General features: G+C 41.7%; 1 protein-coding gene across 5 annotated transcripts in view; it reads left to right on the forward strand.

Annotated features, from left to right (window-relative positions):
* ATRX (ATRX chromatin remodeler) overlaps window positions 1-23,263 on the forward strand; it is a 290,301-nt gene that overhangs the window by 135,979 nt on the left and 131,059 nt on the right. For all 5 annotated transcript variants that reach the window (XM_088445557.1, XM_088445556.1, XM_088445558.1 and 2 more), the window contains 3 exons: window positions 1,445-1,550; window positions 12,321-12,518; window positions 13,517-13,658. In XM_088445557.1, the coding sequence (XP_088301683.1) occupies window positions 1,445-1,550; window positions 12,321-12,518; window positions 13,517-13,658 (446 nt within the window). The remainder of the gene's footprint in view (window positions 1-1,444; window positions 1,551-12,320; window positions 12,519-13,516; window positions 13,659-23,263) is intronic.

The following is a 23,263-nucleotide window of genomic DNA, read 5'->3' on the forward strand; positions in this document are numbered from 1 at the left end:
TAATGCACATTACAATGAGAAAGCAATACGTAAATGGTTAGAAACCATTTAAATGTGCACAGTACAGTTTGTTTTCAAATGTATAGTATTTATATTGTCAATCAAGATTATTATCCTTTATTTATATGGCGCCACAAGGGTTCCGCAGCGCCTTACAATGTACAGAAACAAATGGGCATACAGGACAGCAATTAACAGTACAGACAATTCAGGACAAGTACATGATTTATAAACCATGCTGCATTACACCTAAATAAGCAGCAGGGTGTCAGTAACCAAGTTTTAGGTGCCATTGTAAATGAAAATAAAAGTAAGGCAAGTAGAAGCAGGTGAGGGAAGAGGGCCCCACATAGCTACAGGATATTCAGAATTATCTGAAGCTTCTGGAACTTGCAGTTCCTACTGCGCAATAACCTATGTCTGTCTTTATACATGCTTAGTCTTCTGAGAAATTGTTTTATATTGCTAGTCTCTAACTAGAACAAGGACATTTCAATTCGCAATGTACTGCACTCAATTCAATGCGAAGATGAATATCCATAGGAGGGAGCTCCCGAAGGTATTCAATTTACCGCGCTGTTTGGGCGGGCTAAAGGATTTCTTCTCGAGGAAAAAGCTGACAAAAGTGTCGGGCGTGCAGCTGTTTTCCTGCTTAGTGTGGCGCTGACATTCGCGTGGCCGGTATTTTAGTCGGACAATGCCTGTTCTTGTGGCTAAGACCCACGTTAAGTCGCGAGAACAGGCATTCTCTGACCAGTTCCCGACCAGGCAAACAGTGCGGTGTATTGAATAGCTGCTGGAGCTCCCTCCCGTGGCTTTTCATCATCGCATTGAATTGAATTCCCCACATTGTCTGTGTTATAGTACAGAGAAGTGACAAATATTGCATCTGAGGAAAAACAAATTCTCTCCTTCTCGTCTTGTTTGCCAGATTTAGCCATTCGGAAGAATGTAATACTGTTTAAGTTTATGGTAGTGCAGCAATTTTACAGCAGGTTTGTCACTGTGTTTATAGCAACAGTAGTTTTAATGGCAAAACCGTGTAGGTTAAAAAGATATTGCCATTTATTAATCCCGCAGCAAAATTGCAGAATCATCCGCACTACTACAAACTAGTATCTCTTTACAATCCCCACATTGTGCATGAAGTAAGCTTTTCAGCTTATGAAAGAGGTGGAACACTGAGCTATTAAAGCCAATAAAAGGTGTTCAATGAAAATCGTTTTAGATACCAGCGGTAGTAATTACACTTGTCATTAGCATATACTGCTGCTGGGGGTTATGGAAGGACTGCTAGCAGAGAGATTAAAGATAAAGAAATGTCAATATCTGTAAATAAATGGTGCTTAAAGTAGGTATATTTTACACACTGATTTGTTCAATCAGTACCTGTTCTGCTGTTGAATTTTATACTAAAAGATCTATGGCCCATGGGGTTTTCCAGGGCAGCAAAGAAAGAGGCTGAAGAGAATCAGCGAAGCTATAAACAGAAGAATAAGAAGAAGAGGAGGAGGAGGATTAAAATACAAGAGGACTCCAGTGATTCCAAGGTATTTTACAACAGTTCTCTTCATAGCAGTCATGGATACATTGTATATTTGCTGGCATGTGTTTACCTCATGGCTTTCTTTAGAAAATATTATGCTCTTTTTCACTGCCTTGTAGATCTTGGTAGCCTTTAGAACAGGGGTGGGCAATAACCATGGTTCTAGCATGACCAAATGGCATAGCTCTGGCAGTGAATGCTGACGTGTAGTTCTACAATAGGTGGGCGGCCACTTACTACCCACCTCTGCTTTAGAACTTGATATGCTTCCTTGTTAACCGCCCTGTGTGCAAGTCAATTTAATTGAAATAAACAACCTTTAGACCTTTCCTCAAACCCCAACTGAAGGAATAAAATAAAAAATATCTTGCCCACAGTGCCTTATTAAGGGGATTTTGTCTCCTAAGGGGCAGAACACCTCCTAGATGAATGTCAACACGGAAAATTCATCATGTCGACACAAGTCTAATCTCTCCATGTCAATAAACTGCGCCCTGCAGTATTGGCAGTCAGTCAAGGAGTCTGGTTTAGTAACAGAACCTGTGAGTCACATGCTTGTAGTGTGTGCTTTCTCATAGAGTGTACGTAAGGAGCGGCTACCATAGCAATGGCTATACCCTGTACTGCCACACACCCTCACGGCCCATTGAGAGAATCAGTGATTCTGGCTGCATGGGTCGCTGGAGAGCTGCTTGTGTGTGCAGAGGAAATGGCGGGCATCCGTCTGAGGATGCGTACCAAGAAGGGAGTTTTGCCCCTTCCTGGCTTTGAGGATAGCTGGGCTACTGGGAAACCACAAACCTTAGGCCTCCGGCACAGCCATCCATGCTGGGGTGTGGGATCTGTTGCACCGCCCTCAGTCCAGTACCCAAATTTAAAATCTACATCAATGAATATATAGCGGCAGTACTGGTGCATTTGTTATAGGGACACCCTCTCAAGTATGCTGTATTTTGCTGGAACAGTGCGCTAAGACCTTGCCTAATAAGTACCGTTGTTAGAGCCGCTCTCCTAAGTTCTGAGGATACCCGCACCTAATAGATGCCCACCCTCCTTGCTAGTCAAGGGGGGTGCGATACACTTAATGCAGCTAGCCAACAGTTGCACAGGGGATACACAGGCTTCAATGACACTGTGGCCAGGGAACTGGACAATGGCCTCATTAAACCGTGGCTGGTCCCTCCTGTGGCTACCATGTTGCAGGCAGACTACAACAGCTTGCAGTCTGCCAGGAGATTTTCAGTAATACAGAAGAAAAAAAAAAAGTAAAAAGGCTGAAGACAGCCCTACAAGCACCCGGCTCCCTCGGGCACTAATCTAAACTAAAGCCAGTGGGGGAGGAGCCTACAGCAATTGTAAAGAATTTTAAAGTGCCAGGCTCCACTCATGACCCGTCTATACCCCAGTGTACACTAGTGGGCAATAGAAGAAAACGAAGGAGAAATAACCTACTCATGCGCTCCGCAACAGCAGCTTATACGTACGAATCAGGGTGTTGCCAAACACCTCTAGTCAAATACAATTAAATTGATACATGACACACTGGAGCTTTTAAATAAATATACTGGTCCATCAAAATGTCTTAACAAAAATATAATCATGCATAAGGGACAGATATGAACCAATAATGGTCTGTTTCCACAGTAATGTATTTTCAAAATCCTCTTTGTACTTCACCAACAGGAGAACATATTGGAAAAATGAAGAAAACTTTCATGGTGTAATATGTAATTATGTTGCTCACACCCTGTGCAGCACTCTCATCCCAAGCAGAGCGTTGAATAAAAAAAAAAGGGATAGTACACCACAACTGATATTCTAAAAAGGGGAACAACCTATAATATCCACGGTCTTCCCCTTTTGGCAATCTGCTTATAATGTACCTTCTTGTTGGTGATTTACATATAAATAAATACAGCAGCTGTTTAGGAACCAGAATCCCTCTTGGTCTCTGCAGGTGTGTGTATATGTATGTATACATGTATGGACGTGTGTGTGTGTGTATATATATATATATATAAAAATAACGCTGGCACTCCACATGAACTGAAATACTGGCCTGGGTGCCCTCAAAGTGGTTATGTAACCAGGCATATAAACAAAGTAACAGCGGCACTTATCAGTACTTGAAAAAGAATAAGACTCATGACTCCACGGGTCTGCGATTCAACATTTCAGTCGATTGGACTTTTATCAAGAACAGTTCTTGATAAAAGTCCAATCGACTGAAACGTTGAATCGCAGAGTCGTGAGTCTTATTTTTTTTTCAAGTCCTGAGAGTGCCGCTGTGACTTTGTTTATATATATATACACACACACACACACACACACACACACACACACACACACACACACACACACACACACACACACACACACTCTGTCTCTCCCCCCCCCCCCAAAAAAAAACAAAAAACAAAAACATGGCTCTCCAGCTGCTGTGAACCCAAGAGACCAAGCATACCATCCTACTGATCAGCTTATAATGCATGCAAATCAAGACAGAAAATAGAAAATAGTTGTCTTGGATGGCGTAGTTGTCTGTAGGCAGCACCCTCAGCATAGCATTATTAATATAACCATAGTTTTATACAAATTATGGATTTACATGGGGGTCTGCCTCAAAAATATGACTGTGATAACAATACTGGTGCAGTAATCATCCCTTCTTTTTGTATCCAGCTGGTAAAGCATGCTGGGATTTGTAGTTTCACAACAGCTGGAGAGCCACAGGTTGGCCAGACCTGATGTAGGGGGTTATAGATGTTCCTACCAAATCCCAGTTAATTTTAGGGCATATGAAGAGAAAGTTATTGTAGGTTCTCCGGAAGCCATTCATGTGCCTCTCCTTCGCATTCCTGGTAGTCTGATCACTCTCCCCAGTCCACCGAAGCATTTCGAAGCAGGTGTATGACCATCTAACACCCAGCCGGTCTAATTTCAGGCATCACGTGATCATAATTACAGACTTTTGATTGGGCAATCACAATTTAGCTAAAATTCTCAAATAGCTCTGACTACTGTCTTAGGCTATAATGCCTGTGGCTGCATGGTGCCTGAATATAGCCCAGATGCCATTAATGCAGTGGGACAGTGAATAAAGTGTGTACCACTATTATGGGGATACTTACGCGTTCTATGGTGGACCGCAGTGAGGAAAACTGTCATGCACAGTGTGCCAGCAGCACTCTATACCTTCTACAACTATGTCCCCATTATAGTAAACAGACATTATACATAATCTAATTTATTAAATTTAAGTAGCCAACTTAAAAATACATTTAATTTCTAATTTGGCTAGTTCTTCCTCTGTATTTTTTTTGCCAAATTTTAGAAACCAAACGAATGCCACAAAAATACCATACATTTAGTGTCACATCTATGGACATCCTTAAAGTGTGCTGAAACATTGTGAGAATCCATACCTTTTTAAATATTGCGGACATGCTCTGCTGTTCTATCTTTGAGCATCCTAGATATTTATTGCATAAATGTTGCAACAAGTACAATCAGTGTTTGCTCTGACAAGTGATGAAGTCAGCAATATCATAACCTTTCCCGTATACACTGGAAAAATATAGTGTGATCTTTGTTTCCTTATTTCTGCAATTTTTATACGTTCTATAACTTCCACAGTCCTAGGTATGGTGGAGTTTGATGTAGTGCTATGTACTAATATATTTGTGAGGTTTTCCACTCACCGTATACAAACTTGAATTTTCAGTAATATTCCTTTTTAAAGTTTTAACTTTCAGTAATATCTTCCAATGCTTACTAATAATGCCCTCAATTGTTTAAATTACACTCTAAATAAACATTTGAAATCTAAAAAAATGCACACTTTGCTGATATCAAACACTAATTTTATGTTGAAAACAAGGTCAAAATTGGGGGGCGTGGCCTGGATGAGCTGGTTGCAGGCAGCTAATAACGCAGCTCCTAGGCCCTTATATCCGCTACAGCATCCTGACCCCGCTACCCGGTCCCTGGCACTTACCTTCTCCTTTGGTACTTACCACTGCCTGCTGCAGGAGTCCTTGGGTCAGTCTGTATGCGCTGGCTGCTGTGCTGAAGGAGCTTAAGATCTCTCCCTGCAGCGTCTCCTCGTCGCGGGCGCCATCTTGGATCTGGTCCCCGGTCTCTGAGGCTCTTCCTGGCTCCGGCGCCTGTCTCCTCTTTCCACCGGAGGGTGCCCTGGAGTGCTGGGGAGGTGAGGGACCCTTTCTTATAGAAACCACAGCATCTTGCCTGCTGTCGCGGACCCGCGATACCCGATTGCGACCGCCATCTTAGATCCGGATCAAGCTGCTTTGGGGCTCCTGCCTTCAGTGCTGGGTGCAGCACTCTGCTGGTTAGTGTCCTGGCCAGATAGGAGAGTTGGCTCATCTTCTCTGGGGTCACTTGGGACATTATAAACCCTCCTCCTCCTGTATCCAGCTGCTGATCACCATCCTGTATTGATTTTTACTGTCTGCTGTTCCCTGCATCTGTCCTTGGGGTCCAGTAATAATGAATAAAAATTCCCAACAGTTAGCTGCTGTGCAGCTGGAGAGGTTCTCCCGTTCTGGAACCGGCGGGGCTACGGGATCTAGCTCTTCAGGGACTCCGTCTCATTCTCAGCCCTCCTCTCCGCCTGCTCCTGAAGATTCTCCCTCGGAGCCTGAAATCACTATGCATAATGTAATGCAGGCAATTACCTCTTCAGAGAAAACGCTGTCTGGCAAGATTTCTGAAGTTCATGTGGAGCTTTCCCTTATCCGTCATGATATGTAGACGATGCGAGAACGTGTTGGTGAGGCTGAGACTCGTATTTCTACATTAGAGGATATTACTGCTCCGTTTGCGGGACGGCTTACAACCTTGGAGTCCCAGATGGTGGCCTGTCCTACCAAAATCTCTGATATAGAGGGCCGACTTCGTAGAAATAACATCCGTTTTGTGGGTCTGCCCGAGAAGTCGGGAGGGGTCTCAACCAGAGGCGTTACTGGAAAAATGGTTGGACACCTTTGGCCGCGATGATTTTACTGCCCACTTTGCTGTAGAAAGAGCGCACAGTATTCCTGGCAGGGCTCTGCCTCCTGTGGTGCCCCCCCGCACATTCATTGCCAAGATCCTGCATTTCAAGGACAGAGATTCGATTCTTCGTTTGGCTCGTCTACGTGGTCCTTTGGAATATAATGGGAATCGGGTAGCAGTGTTCCTGGACTTTTCTTTGGAGATCCAGAAGTCTAGGTCCCAATTTATACAGATTAAACGTCGCGTACGTGATCTGGGCTTCTCCTACGCCATGTTGTTTCCTGCCCGTCTGCGTGTGGTGGATGATGGTCGATCTCATTTCTTTGATTCCCCACGTGAAGCTTCATCGTGGTTGGATCTTAGGGGCGTGGTGAAGATGCCCTTCCGGACTGACCTGGACTTATTATTCCGTGAGCTGTGTTTGCTCTTTAGATCATCTAATGATTATTAGCTTTTGGAAGCTCTTTAATTGGTATTAGTGATGTGGTACCCGTTTATACAGTTATTTTAGGTGCTGGGTGCCGCCGGGGAGGGCAATTCTTTTCTGGGCCTGGCTGATACTCCACGTTGCGGCTGAGGTAAGAATTGCTCCCCCCCTTCTATCTTGCTCTTTATTATAACTAAATAAAATAAGGGTTTTATCGGGTATTTTGTTTTGGGGTTAGTAGTTGGTAGGTTAGGGATTTAGGTATATCTGGTTGGGGTGGATATACAGGGTGGGATGCGGGTTTCTCTTCAGGGTTATTGTATGGGAATTTATTTTTTGTCTTTACTTTACGCCATTGTAATGTCATTTTCTAAACTATTATGTTTGTATTTATTTTATTCTCAGTTTTTACTGTGTTTTTTATTATGTAGTGCTGCCATGTCTCGCTGGTCGCCCCCTGATGTGATGTCTCAGTTGTTTGTATCTCATCTTCCCCCTGATGTGTGGCTAACCCCATGACGTCTACTAGTTTAGGTTCCCCTCTCCAAATTCTCTCTTGGAATGTCCGGGGCCTCAATGATAGGGTTAAGCGCTCCTTAGTATTGACGCAGGTTAAAAAGGCTCAGGCTGATATTATTTGTTTGATGGAAACACACTTGGTGGGTGGGAAAGTCTTGGCCTTGCGTAAACCTTGGATAGGCTGGGCTTATCACTCCACACACTCCTCGTATTCCAGAGGTTTGTCGGTCCTTGTTCTTAGATCCCTAAGTTTTGTGCTGGATGATGTTGGAGTGAACCCCTTGGGTAGATATGTCTTTATACGGGCTTCTATTCACTCCTCCTCATTCCATATTCTTGCAGTTTATGTTCCCCCTCCTTATACTAGTGAGGTTCTGAAAAAGTCTGCTGAATTTATTTCTTTATCCCCTGCTACCCCGGTTATTTGTGTCGGGGATTTTAATAATGTGCTAAATCCTGCCCTAGATAGGTGGCGTGAAAGTTCGAGTGTGTCTGGCCCCTCCCCTCATTCTTTTGCCAAGTTGGTGGATGAGCTTGGGCTGGTGGATATTTGGCGGGTTCGGCATCCTCGCTTGGCTCGGTACTCTTGCTTTTCAGCCTCTCATCATTCCTTTTCTAGGATTGATCTTGCTCTGATATCCGGGAGGCTGGTCCCGCAGGTTGTGGAGGTGGAGTACCGATTCCGAGGTGTGTCGGATCATGCCCCTTTAACACTGACTATTGATGATACTGCTCCACGAGGTCACTCTTTTTGGCAATTTAATCCTTTCTGGCTTACATTAATGGGTGCGGGCTCGGAATTGGAATCCCAATGGGCTAATTTTTTCGCTGAGAACACTGGCTCTGTTTCCTCTGACATTTTGTGGGATGCCTTTAAGGCTGTCTTGAGATGCTCTTTAATTGGTAGGGTGATAAGTATTAAAACTTTCATAAAAAAAGAGTCTGAGCTGGAAAATAGTTGTCCTTTGTTGGAACAGAGACATCTGTCTTCGGGTTCTATTACTGCTAGATCCTCATATATGGAGGCTGCTAAACTTTTATCTGATTTCCTCTTAGATAAGTCCAGAAGACGTCTGCTATTTGCTAGGCATAGTCACTATTCAGATTCTGATAAATCTGGGGCTTTTCTGGCGTATCTTTCTAGAGAGGTCCGACCCACCACAGTTGTAGCTCATATTCGGGACTCCCTAGGTAATCTACACTCCTCTACACCAGCTATTACGAAGGTGTTTTATGAATATTTTTTTAGTCTTTATTGTTCTCAGGCCCACTATACTTTAGATGAATTATTTGAATATTTGGGACATGTATCCCTTCCATCTATTTCCCAGGATAGCAGAGCATTTCTTGACTCCCCATTTACTGTAGAGGAAGTTGGGGTTGCTGTTTCTTCATTTCCGGGAGGGAAGGCCCCAGGAGTAGATGGGATTCCCATTGAAATTTATAAGAAACATGCCCTTTTCTTTTTTCTCAGACTTCTTAACCTTTTTAATGAACTGTGTGACCTAGGTACTCTTCCCTGTTTTATGTCAGAGGCCATTATTGTTATGATCCCTAAAACTGGCAAAGATCCCCTTGATCCTGGCTCCTATCGCCCGATCTCCCTCCTCTCTACGGATATTAAAATATTGGCTAAAATGCTTGCACTTAGGCTTAGTAAGGTAATTGGTGAGGTGGTGCATCCCGACCAGACTGGCTTTATGCCAGGGAAGTCTACCTCACAAAACCTTAGGAGATTATATTTGATTTTACAGCTAGCGGATTCTGTGGCTGACGGGGCTGTGGTGGTGTCCTTGGATGCCGCCAGAGCCTTTGACTCTGTAGAGTGGCACTATCTTTGGGAGATCCTGTTTATTTTTGGGATGGATTTATAGCCTGTGTTAAATTACTATATTCCTCACCTATAGGGCGGATTTGTATTAATGGATATGTTTCTCCTTCTTTTCGCCTCTCTAGAAGTACTAGACAGGGTTGTCCTCTTTCCCCAACTCTCTTTGCCCTGGCCATCGAGCCTTTGGCGTGTCTTATCAGAAGTCATCCCAGAATACGGGGAATTCAGATACAACAAAGGGTCGACAAGGTGGCTCTTTATGCAGATGACATGCTGCTATTTTTGTCTGATGCATCAGAGTCTTTAATCGCCCTTCTCTCTGTGGTAGATTCTTTTGGATGATTTTCTGGGCTGCGCATTAATTGGGACAAATCTTGCATTCTTCCTGTTCATGGTCCTTCTGCTCCTGTTAGTGCTGTGAGTACTCCTTTGGAGTGGACCTCCAGGTTTTAATATTTGGGAATTTGGGTAATGTCATCTATGTCGGAGTTTGTCCCACTTAATGTTCAGCCACAAATTGACTTCGTGAAATCCAAGTTGTACGTTTGGAATAAACTTCCCTTGACTGTCACGGATCGGGTGAATTTGGTAAAATTGATTGTTCTCCCAAAATTTTTGTACGTTTTTCAGCAGGCCCCTGTTTATATTTCTCCTTGTATATTTAGATTGATAGTTATATCTCCTCTTTAGTTTGCGCAGAGAAACGTCCTCGAATAAAACTTAATACTCTATGTAGACCCAGAGAGTTGGGTGGCCTGGCATTACCGAATTTCCGCCTTTACTATTTGGCTTCACAATTGGTTCATCTACAGGGGTGGGTGAGGGGAGCCGGGATCTACCTTCTTTCTTGGTACATATTGTTTCTAGAAGGTGTTCCCCTTTGCAATTATTACTCGATGACAGGTGCCCTACGGGGGGAGTTCCATTGGTTACACAGGCTCATAAGTTGTGGAAACAGGCCCGTACATTAGTGGGGGCAGAAGGTATCGATCCTGATTTGTCTTTATGGCATTCTTCAGCTCTTAGAGAGCTGGCCTTATTAGATTGTAGCTCTTTGTGGTCTTGGAGGGGGGTTCTCTCCCTCAGACAGTTGTATAGTGATGGGGTTTTAAAAACGTTTGACAATGTTAGGACTGAATTTGGGGTCCCGAATACTATGTTTTTCCGCTACTTACAGCTCCGACATGCTTTAGCCGTCCAGTTTACTTCTGGCCCTCCGCAACTTACACCTGATCCTGTTAGGGTTATGCTGCAAGCGACCAGTGGTAGGAGATTAATTTCTCGACTTTATTCCTACCTCCTTACTGCTAATTCCGATGATACCCTACCTCCACTTAGACTCAAATGGGTGGATGATTTGGGTCCATTAGATGATGATGAGTGCTCTCTAATGTTGAATAGTCATGTGACTGCCGCCTCTGCAGTGCGATTTCAACAGATACAATTTTTTTTATTACACAGGGTGTATCTTACTCCCCTATTATTGAATAGATTTGGATCTAGAGCGTCTGATAGGTGTCCTAAATGCTCTATTCCTCAGTGCTCATTTTGGCATCTCCTCTGGGAATGTTCTGCTGTCCAGGTGTTTTGGTCCCAAGTCACTAACTGTGTCACCAACACGGAATGTGGTATCCCCATGTTGTCCCCTAAAATGTGTATTTTTGGATTGGGTCTTGTGGACAGGGTTAAACGTTCGACGGTCCAGTATGTGATTAATGCGATGACTCTGGCAAAGGTCTGTATTGCCCGTACTTGGATGGCAGCTAGGAGCCCTACTTTCGCTGAATGGTGTGGGTTGATGAATGAAGTGGTGGGGCACGAACGTTTTTTATATACTAAGCGTAACTGTATTTTGAAATATGAGCGTATTTGGGGCCCATGGATTTCATCTTCCCATTATGTTAATGGAGGTGGGGGGATCTCAGATGCTGATAGATTAGCGACCAGCGAGACAGCACAATAATGTTTTGATATTTTGAGTTATTTGTACTGATTTTTCTGCTACACTGAATAGCTGAGATTTCTTCTGTGCTGATATTTTGCTCTTTATTATTTATGTATTGATGTCGATTGTGCATGGGTATTAACGAGACTATATGTGAATGGCTGTTTATTAAGTGGGTTTTTTTTCTGTGGGAGGGGGTTTCATAGGGGTGGGGGGATTTTATTTTATTTCTTATGTTGAGATTTGATGTGTTATAAAATAATACAAAAGTTTTATAAATAAACTCAATTTAAAAAAAAAAAAAATAAGGTCAAAATTACACTCGAGTGGTGTTTATCAATTAGCAGCTAATAAAGGAGGATGAGCGACTCCTTGAACAAGGAAATAAACAGCAGATAATATATCAGAGCTAGTGGGTCTGTATCAAGCTCCTTCATTTACTGGATATTAAACCGGAACCTTTTAATGCTGGTAATTACTTTGGATTAAGATTTATTGAGGTGATCTGACCAGTACAATATATGGACTTGCTTTTTATACCAGCCTCCATATATCAATTTAGGTACAAGCAATATTTGATACACTTGCATATAAAAAACTCTTACCTACATACAAAGGATTGATTGTGCGGTATATGTTTTTATTGAGATTAAAATGTTTTTATGCGTTGACCAAGCCATATGAGGGATTTAATTGAGGTGTAATCTCCCACAGTCCCACTAGCATTGATATATTATCACTTATTAATTTTATGTTGATTGATTATGATTACCATTAAGAAATTACAGATATCATTGAGGGAGGTGAAGTCCCCCTTACAAACAAAAATCACGTTATCTATATATAACGTGCCTAGGACACCAGACTCGCTCCCCACTGGTGGCCACTCTATAACAATGTACAACCTTATAATGTGTGCAACTGTGTAGAACACCCTGTGCAGTATGCGAGAACGACAGTGGTTGGGCAGGACCAGGCTGGGCTACATTTTTAGCTAATGAATTATATATAATTTTTTTTCTTTTTACTCTTCCAGGGTAATTCAGAGGATGGCGATCATGATGATGATGATGATGACTCTGACTCCAAATCTCCAGGAAAAGGACGGAAAAAAATCAGGAGAATTTTAAAAGATGACAAGCTGCGGACAGAAACTCAGAAGGCTTTGAAAATGGAAGAAGATCGAAGAAAAAGAATTGCTGAGAGAGAGCGAGAACGTGATTGTCTGAGGGAGGTAGGAAGTAACAGTATAGCCATTAAACAATATTTTGCACAATTTTCTCTTTCCCATATGTTGGCTTAATTGCTGATCTGGCTGCATCAAATTCATGTGTCGGGAGTGTTTTTTACTTTCCATTAACTAAGAAAAAAAAAACAAGCATATAGATGCGTTTTCAGAAGCTAGGTATCTTCAGTGCACTACTATTTTTGAATATATTTGACTGAATATAAAGAAAGAAAAGGCAATATACTGTGCTTACATACCCCAGTCAGGACATTATTCAAACACATGTAAAAAAAGTTAATAGGTTTAATACCCATACTTTTTATGGTCATAAAAAGTACATAAATTACATAGACACAAATACAAAAATATACACAACCTAAAAAAATGTATGTAGCATGCTAATAACAATATTGATAGTATTAATAAAAAAAATACAGAGAGTTGATCAGACTCTGTATAGGAAACATTTATTACTTTCCCAAACAGTAGAAAATCCCCAATCAGGGGTCTCCGCATTGGTGCACAAATGAGCAAACAAGCTGAATTAAATTGTGACTTTTGTGTTTTATTCCGTAGACCCTTGATTGGGGATTTTTTCCGGTTTGGGAAAGTAATAAATGGTTCCTATACATAGTCTGATCAACTCTCTGTATTTTTGTATTAACACTATCAATATTGTTATCAGTATGCTTCATATATTTTTTTTAGGTTGTGTATATTTTTGTATTAGTGTCTATGTAATTGATGTACTTTTTCTAACCATATGTGTGGGTAATTAAACCTATCAATTTTTTTACATGTGAATAATGTCCTGACTGGGGGGTATTTAAGTGCAGTATATTGCCTTTTCTGGACTGTTGTTAAGAGGTAGCAAAAACCTCTTCTTTTTTTTTTTTTTTTTTTTTTTTACTGCTGCATAAATACTTTTTTCCGTGATTTGGGTAAGCGCTGTTTTTTCCTAGTTTTATTTGAATATAAATAAACTAATATTGGTGTTGTATCAGGTCATTATATTGGAAGATGCTTCACCAGTTAAGTGTCCAATCACAACAAAACTGGTTCTGGATGAAGAGGAGGAGACCAAAGAACCTGTGGTCCAGGTGCACAGAAACTTGGTTACAAAGCTGAAGCCCCATCAGGTTGATGGTAAGTTCAAAGACAAAGATCTAATCGTATCGTGGCAAGAAAATGGTGCTGAATGTCATACATTCCTAGATATATATATAGATATATAGATATATATATATAGATATATATATGTGTGTGTGTGTGTAGATAGAGCAAAATATGGGTTTTACCACACATTTTTTTGCTCTGAGTGGTCAAGGAAGCTTTCCTAGTGTCTGTTTTGGGTTGCACCCTGGTAATATGTCACACTCATCAGCTATAACATTAATACTGCTGACTGGTGAAGTAAATAACATTGATTTTCTTGTATTGGGCAGCAAGTGAGCATTCTGTTCTTGAATTTGATGTTTTGGAAGCTGGAAAAATGATCAAGCTTAAGGATTTTAGTGACTTTGGCAAGTGCCCAATTGTGATGACAAGACATCTGGGTCATAGCATAATCGCAGGTCTTTTGGGGTGCTCCCTGTATGTAGTGGTTAGTACCTAACAAAATGGTCCAAAGAAGAACAACCGGTGAACTGTGGACAGTGTCATGGATGTCCAAGGCTTGGGGAGCGAAGGCTAGCACATCTGGTCCGATCCCACAGAAGAGCTACTATAGCACTAATTGCTGAAAAAGTAATGCTTACTATGATAAAAAGGTGTCAGAACACAGTGCTTTGCAGCTTGCACCGTAGCCGCAGACTGTTCAGAGTGTCCATAATGAACCCTGTCCACTACCGAAAGCACCTACAATGGGCATGTGAGTGTCAGAACTGGACCATGGAGCAGTGAGTGACCGACACAACAGGACACCTTCAGAGGTCTTGTGGAATCCATGCCTCAGAGCTGTTTTGTCAAAATGGGAGTGATTTCTTCATTCCACAGAACACATTTCCACTGCTCCACAGTCCAGTGTCTGTGTGCTTTACACCACTCCATCCGACGCTTGACATTGGACTTGATGATGTGAAGCTTGCACGCAGCTGCTCGGCCATGGAAACCCATTCCTTTAAGCTCCCGCCGTACAGTTTTTGTGCTTACATTAATGCCAGTGGAAGTTTGGAACTCTTTAGCTATGGAATCAGCAGAGCGTTGGCGACTTTTACGCACCATGCGCCTAAGCAGTCGTTCACCCCGCTCTGATTTTACGTGGTCTTCCGCTTCGTGGCTGAGTTGCTGCTGTTCCTAAACGCTTCCACTTTCTAATAATATCACTTACAGTTGACCATGGAATATCCAGCAGGAATGAAACTTCACGAACAGTCTTATTGCAAAGGTGGCATCCTATCACAGTACCACACTTGAAGTCACTGAGCTCTTCAGAACAACCCATTTTGTATCACAGCTAGGTGCTTGATTTTATACACCTGTGGCAACGGGTTTGATTGAAACAATTCAATAATATACAGGTGTCGCCAAATACTTTAGTCCATATAGTGTGTGTATGTGTGTATATGTATGTTTAATAGATATAGATATATATATATATCTATATCTATCTATCTTATCTATTATACATACATACACACATACACACACACACACACACACACACACACACACACACACACACACACACACACACACACACTATATGGACTAAAGTATTTGGCGACACCTGTATATTATTGAATTGTTTCAATCAAACCCGTGCGTGTGTGTGTATGTGTGCGCGTGTGTGTGTATATATATATATATATATATATATATATATATATATATATATATATATATATATATATGTATATATATATATATATCCACAAAATACCCTTATTTTGCGCCAAGGTCAATACAAGCAGCACCTCAAAGCGGGAGCCCTGTCAGCGAGAACCTAGCAGATATTCCAAGATAAATTGTTGTACCTGAGGGCGCTAAAATACAGTGAATTACAAATGATTTGAATAATGTGGTAAAAATAAAATAGTAACATAAAATTTTAAAAGCAGTCTGTATTTTTAAAAAGAACACTTGTGCTTGTTCCTATCTGAAATGGTTGAAAGCCGTCCTGAACAGTAAGTCACTTTTTCTTCATAGGAATGAAGGAACTATTACGTTGAGTAGAATTGTCCTGTAAATATACCCTCACACCGAAAAGTCACCCATGAAAATGACCAAATGGCCTGATATTAGTAACTGACACAATAATATATCATTTTGTTTTTTTAATAAAATAATTTAAACAAAGCTAAAAGGTTCTTACATCAAATAATATGGTGTCAAACTAGCCAACATCTTAGGTAGATGTTAACCACCAACCACCCTTAAGGGTGTGAGCTCATAGGTGGAAACTTGTCGTGGGACAGATGAAAAATGTCACCAAAACACTACGCGTTTCGTCCCTTAAATGGGACTTAGGGGTGTAATCTTAAATAAGTAAAACATAAATGTCAGTAATGATAAGGGTGACAAATGTACATTATCAAAAATTTACATACAAATGATCATAAAGGATTCATATACAAATGATCATAAAAATTTGTACAATGAGAGTGACATATGGTGCAATTTACACAAATGATTAATTGTGCCTAAGGGATCTATGCAAAGAAATGCATAGAAATTCAGCTGAATGTATGTAAATGCAGAATTTGGCTGAAATGTACATACCAGAAAAAAGCCTTTAAACTTTTCTCCGCTGGATGATCCTTTTGGGACCTGGTATCATAAGCAGTGTGCAACCAATGAGTATATTTGCATACCATATTGAAATGTCTTAGGAATAGGTCCCAAATCTAAACACAGAATGCATTTGTTTTATATACACCTTATACAGACAGCGTGAAGGTAATTTTATACAATATTTTCAATTATTTTGTAGCTCAAACAAAGTTTGTGTACATACATGAAATTTATTTGTGTCATATACACCTTATACACACAGCCTATAGGTCATTTTATACTTTATTTTTAAGAATTTTGCACCTTAACAAAGTTTGTGTACATTGAACCATAAAAAAATCAAAAGGTTTTCACTATCTTGTCATGCTAAAAATATTCCGTATTTCGGAATATTTGGATATGGGAGACTCAACCTGTAATGTAAACATACATAAATCTTATATGCATACACACATATATCCCCCAATGTAATTCATTATATAAAACCACTAATCGCAATTGCACCTTCTTAATAGATATTTAAGGCAGTGTAAAAAAATAACTACTATATGCTCACAGCAATGCCTACATCTATATTCTCCTGATGAAGACATGAATATATTGAATGAGGTTAAAGACTAATATAGTACACCTACTAATGTAACCCAGTTTCTTTAAGGTACATTGCCAATATGAGTGTAATGCAAAAACAATCAAATTGCTATAGATTTAAGAAAACCTTCTTATACAAAAATATATAATAGTGGGAATTAGCATGAAAAGTCCATAACTTCCTTGTAAACACCTAGGAACGTGATCCACAAACAGTCACTGCCTTCTGGCTGTGGTAACCTTACTAGATCGATTATAAAAATATAGTTCATCAAAATATAGTTATTGTGTAGAGGAGTTAATTGGATAGTGCAGCTGATTAATTGAAGGAAGTGATGTCATAATCAGCCGGGCTTAAATATGGGGCAGCAGCAATCCGCTTTCATTACCACAGCCAGAAGGCAGTGACTGTTTGTGGATCACGTTGTTAGATGTTTACAAGTTATGGACTTTTCATTCTAATTCCCGCTATTATATGTTTTTGTATAAGACGGTTTTCTTGAATCTATAGCAATTTGATTGTTTTTGCATTACTTATGTTAAATTGGTAATGTACCTTAAAGAAACTGGTTTACATTAGTAGGTGTACTGTATTAGTTTTTAACCTCATGTATTCAATGTATTCATGTCTTCATCAGGAGAATATAGATGTAGGTATTGCTTGGAGCATAAAGTAGTTATTCTTTGACACTGCCTTAAATATCTATTATTAAGGTGCAATTGCGATTAGTGGTTATATATAATGAATTAATTGGGGGCTATATATGTGTAAGCATTTTAGATTTATGTATGTTTTTTTTGTGTTTACACTTTATTAGGCCTTTCGGGGCAATACTCATTGGTTGCAAACTGCTTATGATACCAGGTCCCGAAAGGATCATTCAGCGGAGAAAAGTTTTAACATCTACCTAACTAAGACGTAGGCTAGTATGACACCATGTTATTTGATGTTAGATCCTTTTAAGTTTGTTTCAATTATTTTATTAAAAATAAAAAAGATAAATTATTGTGTCAGTTACTAAGATCACTCGATTTGGCCATTTTTATTGGTGACTTTTCGGTGTGAGGGTATATTTACAAGATAATTCTACTCACCTTAATAGTTCCTTCATTCCTATGAAGAAAAAGTGACTTACTGTTCAGGACGGGTTTGAACCATTTCAGATTGGAACAAGCACAAGTGTTCTTTTTAAAAATAGACTGTTTTTTAAATTTTACCTTACTCTTTTATTTTTACCACACTATCCAAATAATTTGTAATTCACTGTATTTTAGCTCCCTCAGGTACAACAATTTATTTTGAATATATATATAATTATTATTATTTTTTTTTCATCCGATCTGGGGGAAACTGGACCATGGGGGTTGCTTGAGGGTCCGAAGTAGCTGGCACTTATTTTAGACTTGTATAACTTTAAGGGAGTAGATCCTCCCCTCTGAACTCCTCCCCTGTACTTTAAATTGGTTTTATTTTCTTTGTTAATTTAAAATAATTTCTACTTAGTCTGTGATGTGCACTGCACACATCAGGAGAACCGGTGGCTCTAAAGATCAGCACTGCCGCCAGATTACTAAAGAGAGTAACTATGTCCACTCTCTGGCTGCTACTGATCGGTTCTCCGTTCTAGAGCCCGTCGGGACCCGCAGCCGACCGGCGCTACTACCCTACTAGAGGGTAGCAGTTTGCAGCGCCAGCTCAGAATGGCGCCACCATTTTGCAGGTTTATTCGTGGCTCCCCTCATAAGATGAGGAGCGCGCGTGATGTCAGGCACACTGTATGGAAGGACAGCACTATGGCTCTGAGTGTTTTCCCTTTTTATGGGAAGTTCGCTTGTGTTGGTACCCCAGGGGAGGAGCTGGCTGCCCTCCATGACTCCCCCTCGTGGTAACAGCAACCTTCCCTGTCTTGGAAAGGGTTACAAAGAAGGACAATAACAGTTTCTCAGCCTCCCCAGGAAGGCTAAGTATGATTACTATTTTTAAATATTTCTCCTTCATCTGCTAGGGGACACTGGAGCTCAAGACACTGGGGGGAAGGGGTATAGATGGTGGTAGAGTAGGCCTAACACTTTAAATAATTAAGACGTGTGACTGGACCCTCCCCCTCTATGCCTCATCAACCCCAATTTTAGAAATGTGCCCAAGTGAGCTTGTAGCACATTAGGCTGTCTCCAGCCTCTTCATATACTTTCTTTAAATTTAATTTGCTTTTATTAAAAGCAATGAGGACAGGCAGACTGCTACCTGTGGGAGCGGCCGGGAAGGCAGCCGCCACAGTTACTACGGCCTGTGTCCGGCATCCCTGAAGGGGGACTATAATTACATTTGAGCCATCGGACTTAGCGGGGCCCGCCACAGCTGACACCGGCTTGTGTCCGGGTCCACTGCTCCCTCCCCCCCCCCCCCCCCCCTCGAGCGCCTCCTGCCCAACAACCCAGCCGCGGTAGTGATGGCGGAATAAGAACCGCAGTGCAGTGTGAGTTTCTCACACATAGGGCGCTCTTGCTCTCCTTCCTCTATCCTTACAGGAGGCGACGCACTGTGCAGCTCTGACAACAGATGGCTATGCTTACAGCACGGGTCGGTCCCCTATCAGGCTTCCCTCTTTAACAGAAAAGCCTTATACAACCTCCGACTCAGTGGGGCCCGATGCAGCTGAAACCGGCTGTCTCCCGCCCCTCCCTGATTCAGCGGGTCCCGCCGCAGCTGAAACCGGCTCGTTACGGGTTCCCTGCGCAGCCCCCCTCCCTTCCCCCCTTCTAGGCACAGCAGCATTGCCCACCTCTCCTGTCTAGCAGGAGAGGTGTTATTTTACCAGGGCTTGTGACAGGCGGTGCTGCTGCGCTGTCACTCTTCAGCATTACACTGCCGCGCTGGAGTCCTGTGTGAGAGGGGCGCTGGCTTCAAGGGGATTATTACACCTGCTCCTGGCCAAGAGAACCTTCCTGCCACCCGCCCATCCTCCCCCCCTCGCAGTTAGCGTGTGCTGAGACCGCTGTAATTTAAATGGGGGGGTGGAAGCTCTTCACCACACTGTGCGGTTATGATTTTGCAGCCGGTGCTCATCCTGGCTAAAATCAAAGACTCTGCGGCTCTCAGCATGGTGCTTGTTTACCAGGGTTAATGGCGGGCACCATGGTACTTAAGTCTGCCATATATAGTTGCTCTTTTTCTAGGACTGCCAGCGTTGTAGCTGAAGGGGCGGGTTCTGCCGGATCAACCATACCCAGGAATGGGAGCTCCCCGAACGTGCTGGCCAGCCCTTTTGGCCAGGGTCAGGATGCCCACATCTCTAGCGCTGTGCTAACTGGAGTCCCAGGACGATTCATGGATCAGCTTCTTTCAGATTCCCTTAACTTGATTAATAAGGGAATGCCTGATAAGGGGGGGTCTTGGCGGTGGCATGGCTATCCTGTAACCCTGCTCGAATTGGGGATGGGGGTCTTGCACTGCAAAGGTCTCCTTTATGATATACCAGAGGCGCTGTATCGGAGAGGATTAGCATGGCCCTTGCTCAAGGTTGGCAAATTAGTGTGTGCACAGTAATTTTTACTGAAGCATATGTCCCTAAGAGTCTGGTATTTCCCATAAGCGAGGAATCTCCTTACTTGACATCTTCAAGCATCTGGTGCAGTCCAGGTCGTAGCATCGCTGCTAGCTAAGCTAAGCCACGACCTACCGAAATAACCAGCACAATTACAGATCCTTGCTGCCCGGCGGAGGTAGATGGAGTCGCAGTACGTGCGTCTTAATACAGAAGCTTGGTACTGCCAACTCAAAAAAATTAAAATAAAATAAAAACTTAGAACGGCCTGAACAGTCCCCATTTACAAAAGTGCGTCTGAATCCTGCCGCACCAAACAACAAACTGAAGTCCTATGACTAGGGGTGGGGTATATATGGAGAAGGACCCAGGGCATTCTGGGAGCCCAAGCTTTAACTGTTCGGTGCCTGGTCTCCCAACCATAATACCCCCATGATATCCCTGTGGGTGCCCAGGGTATCGCTATGAACCCTATGGACATATATATATATATATATATATATATATATATATATATATATATATATATGTGTGTGAACAAAAACTTTGGTGGTCGCTCATATCCGCTTAATAACAATGCGCAGGTGCTTGTAAAGGGCGGGGTTTTCACTGAACCACAGAAAAAAAAGATTCCCTCCAGCTCAATGCAGCGATATCAACAAAAAATACTTAAATCCTACTTGATAATAGAGATTCAGAGGTATTAGTTATATACATGTGCAAATATATGAATAAACGCCAGGCCATCGTCAAGGCTCCTCTATACTGGCCAGTATAGAGGAGCTTTGATGGTGGACTGAATTCGGCCCATTGAGTCCTCTTGGTGACATAGGGGTCTATGTACTAAGCAGTGAAAAGTGATAAGGTACCAGCCAATCAGCTCCCAACTACCATCTCACAGGCTTTGTTTGAAAAATTACAGTTGGGAGCTGACTGGCTGGCACCTTATCACAGACTTACCACTTTTCACTGTCTTATCACTGCTTAGTACATAGACCCCATAGTCCCTAATCGATTAATCCATCATGTCTCACAACGTAACCGTTTAAGCAATCTGTCACCACCACGTACCAATTTGAGAATATGATCTATAATAATATATCTCATGGCAGGCACATTATGACCCTTACGCACAAAATGGCGTGCTACCGGCTGATCACTCCCACCTGATGCAATGGCTGCACGAATGGCCGACCAGTGTAATGCCATGCGTTCTCTTAATGTTCTATCCGTTTTCCCCACGTATGCAAAGCCACATGGACAAGTAATACGATAAAATTGGTCTTGCAGATTACTCTGTGTCTAATCGTATATCTTTTTCCACTATGTGGATGACAAAAGCGATCATTAGCAGTTAAATAGCGGCAACTGAGACAATTCAAACATTTGTAACAGCCATTTTTTGGTCGCAAAAAGTGGCTTGTGTCATTATCATCCAAGCGCGTAATGTCGGTCTTAACCAACCAATCCCTAACAGTTCGGCCCCTACTGTAACAGGGCATAATTTATGTATTCTGAAATTTAAACTCCCGGACAGATGTATTAAGGGACCAATGTTTTGTGGTGGCTTTCGTGATCACATAACTATGTGTGTTGTAATGTCTCACCCAAGGCATCTTTTCATCCTCTTTGGTTGATTTAACCCCATCTGAAAATAGAAGTTAATCATGTGGGATAGACTGAGCTTTTTTCATGGCTACTTTCAGTTTAGCAAGGTCGTAACCCCTTGCCAGAAACTTCAACTTCATTGCTTCCATATGTGTTCTTGCTGTTGACTCCTCACTACAAATCCCACGTGCCCTGATAAATTGTGAGTAGGGCATACCAAATTTAAGTTGCTTCGGATGAAAGCTATCTGTCGGTTTATTAAATAGTGATGTGGAAACTTTCCAATCTAACCTGCACTTCCAAGTAATTGACACATTTGTGATCTACACAGTCAATTTTACCGGACTAGGGGATTCATTGTTTCTCAATTAAGTCAACCAATTGTTTCCTAGAGCCCATCCATATAAGGAAAATGTCGTCTATGTACCTGACATAGAAGAGAATCTTTTGCATTATGTATTTTGTACCCTGAAGATGGAGGAATAACATTGGTACACAGTCAGCACCAAATACATGGGTATATATGTGTATGATATAAGTCTGTATATGTGTATTTGTATAGACATATATTGGTATTCCCATTCTTCGTATGAATATTTCAAACTAATCGGGAATACCAGTAAAACCCTGCCTGGGGTTTATGGGGATTATAGGTCTTTCCCTTCTTTGATTGGTATAACTATCAGCCTATTTCCCTATATAGGTACCCTTCTCAGAGAGAAGTCTCCAAGCTGTGGTCCCAATGTCGTTTTCCTGTCATAAAATAGAGTGGCTAACTTGGCCTAGTGGTATTGCCGAAGGTTACCATGCCCTTTTCCTAGGGTTTGGTTCCCGCAGAGGACACAAAGTGTACATTTTAGAATTCTGGTCCTATTCCATCCTTTGACTTAATTGGTTAAATTACAGGCTGCTGTACAGCTACGATGTCTGAAGGCCTAAGGGCCACCCATCATGAGGTCAATATCCCTCTAGTTGCGACTGCTATAAATGTCAAGGGTCACTGGTGGGGATCCATTGTCAAATATCTTACGCTGTCCTGGGATTCTACCTCTTGAGCTAATAATGTATGATACTTACACTATGTGCTTGTGGGTAAAGACCGTTTAGGAGGTACTGTAATGATTGGCCTCTATCTTTTGTACATAGAGTATTCAAGCAGACCATTTTTTAGGGTATACACATCCCTAAGGGAGCACACTCGCGTAAACTCATACAAGGCAGTCCCGTTGTATGACCTACATGTCTCCACTAACAACTCTGCTAGTTGCTACAGCA

This window comes from Taudactylus pleione, unplaced genomic scaffold, assembly GCF_031769625.1.
Source record: "Taudactylus pleione unplaced genomic scaffold, aTauple2 ptg000381l, whole genome shotgun sequence".
NCBI classification, from domain to species: Eukaryota; Metazoa; Chordata; class Amphibia; order Anura; family Myobatrachidae; genus Taudactylus; species Taudactylus pleione.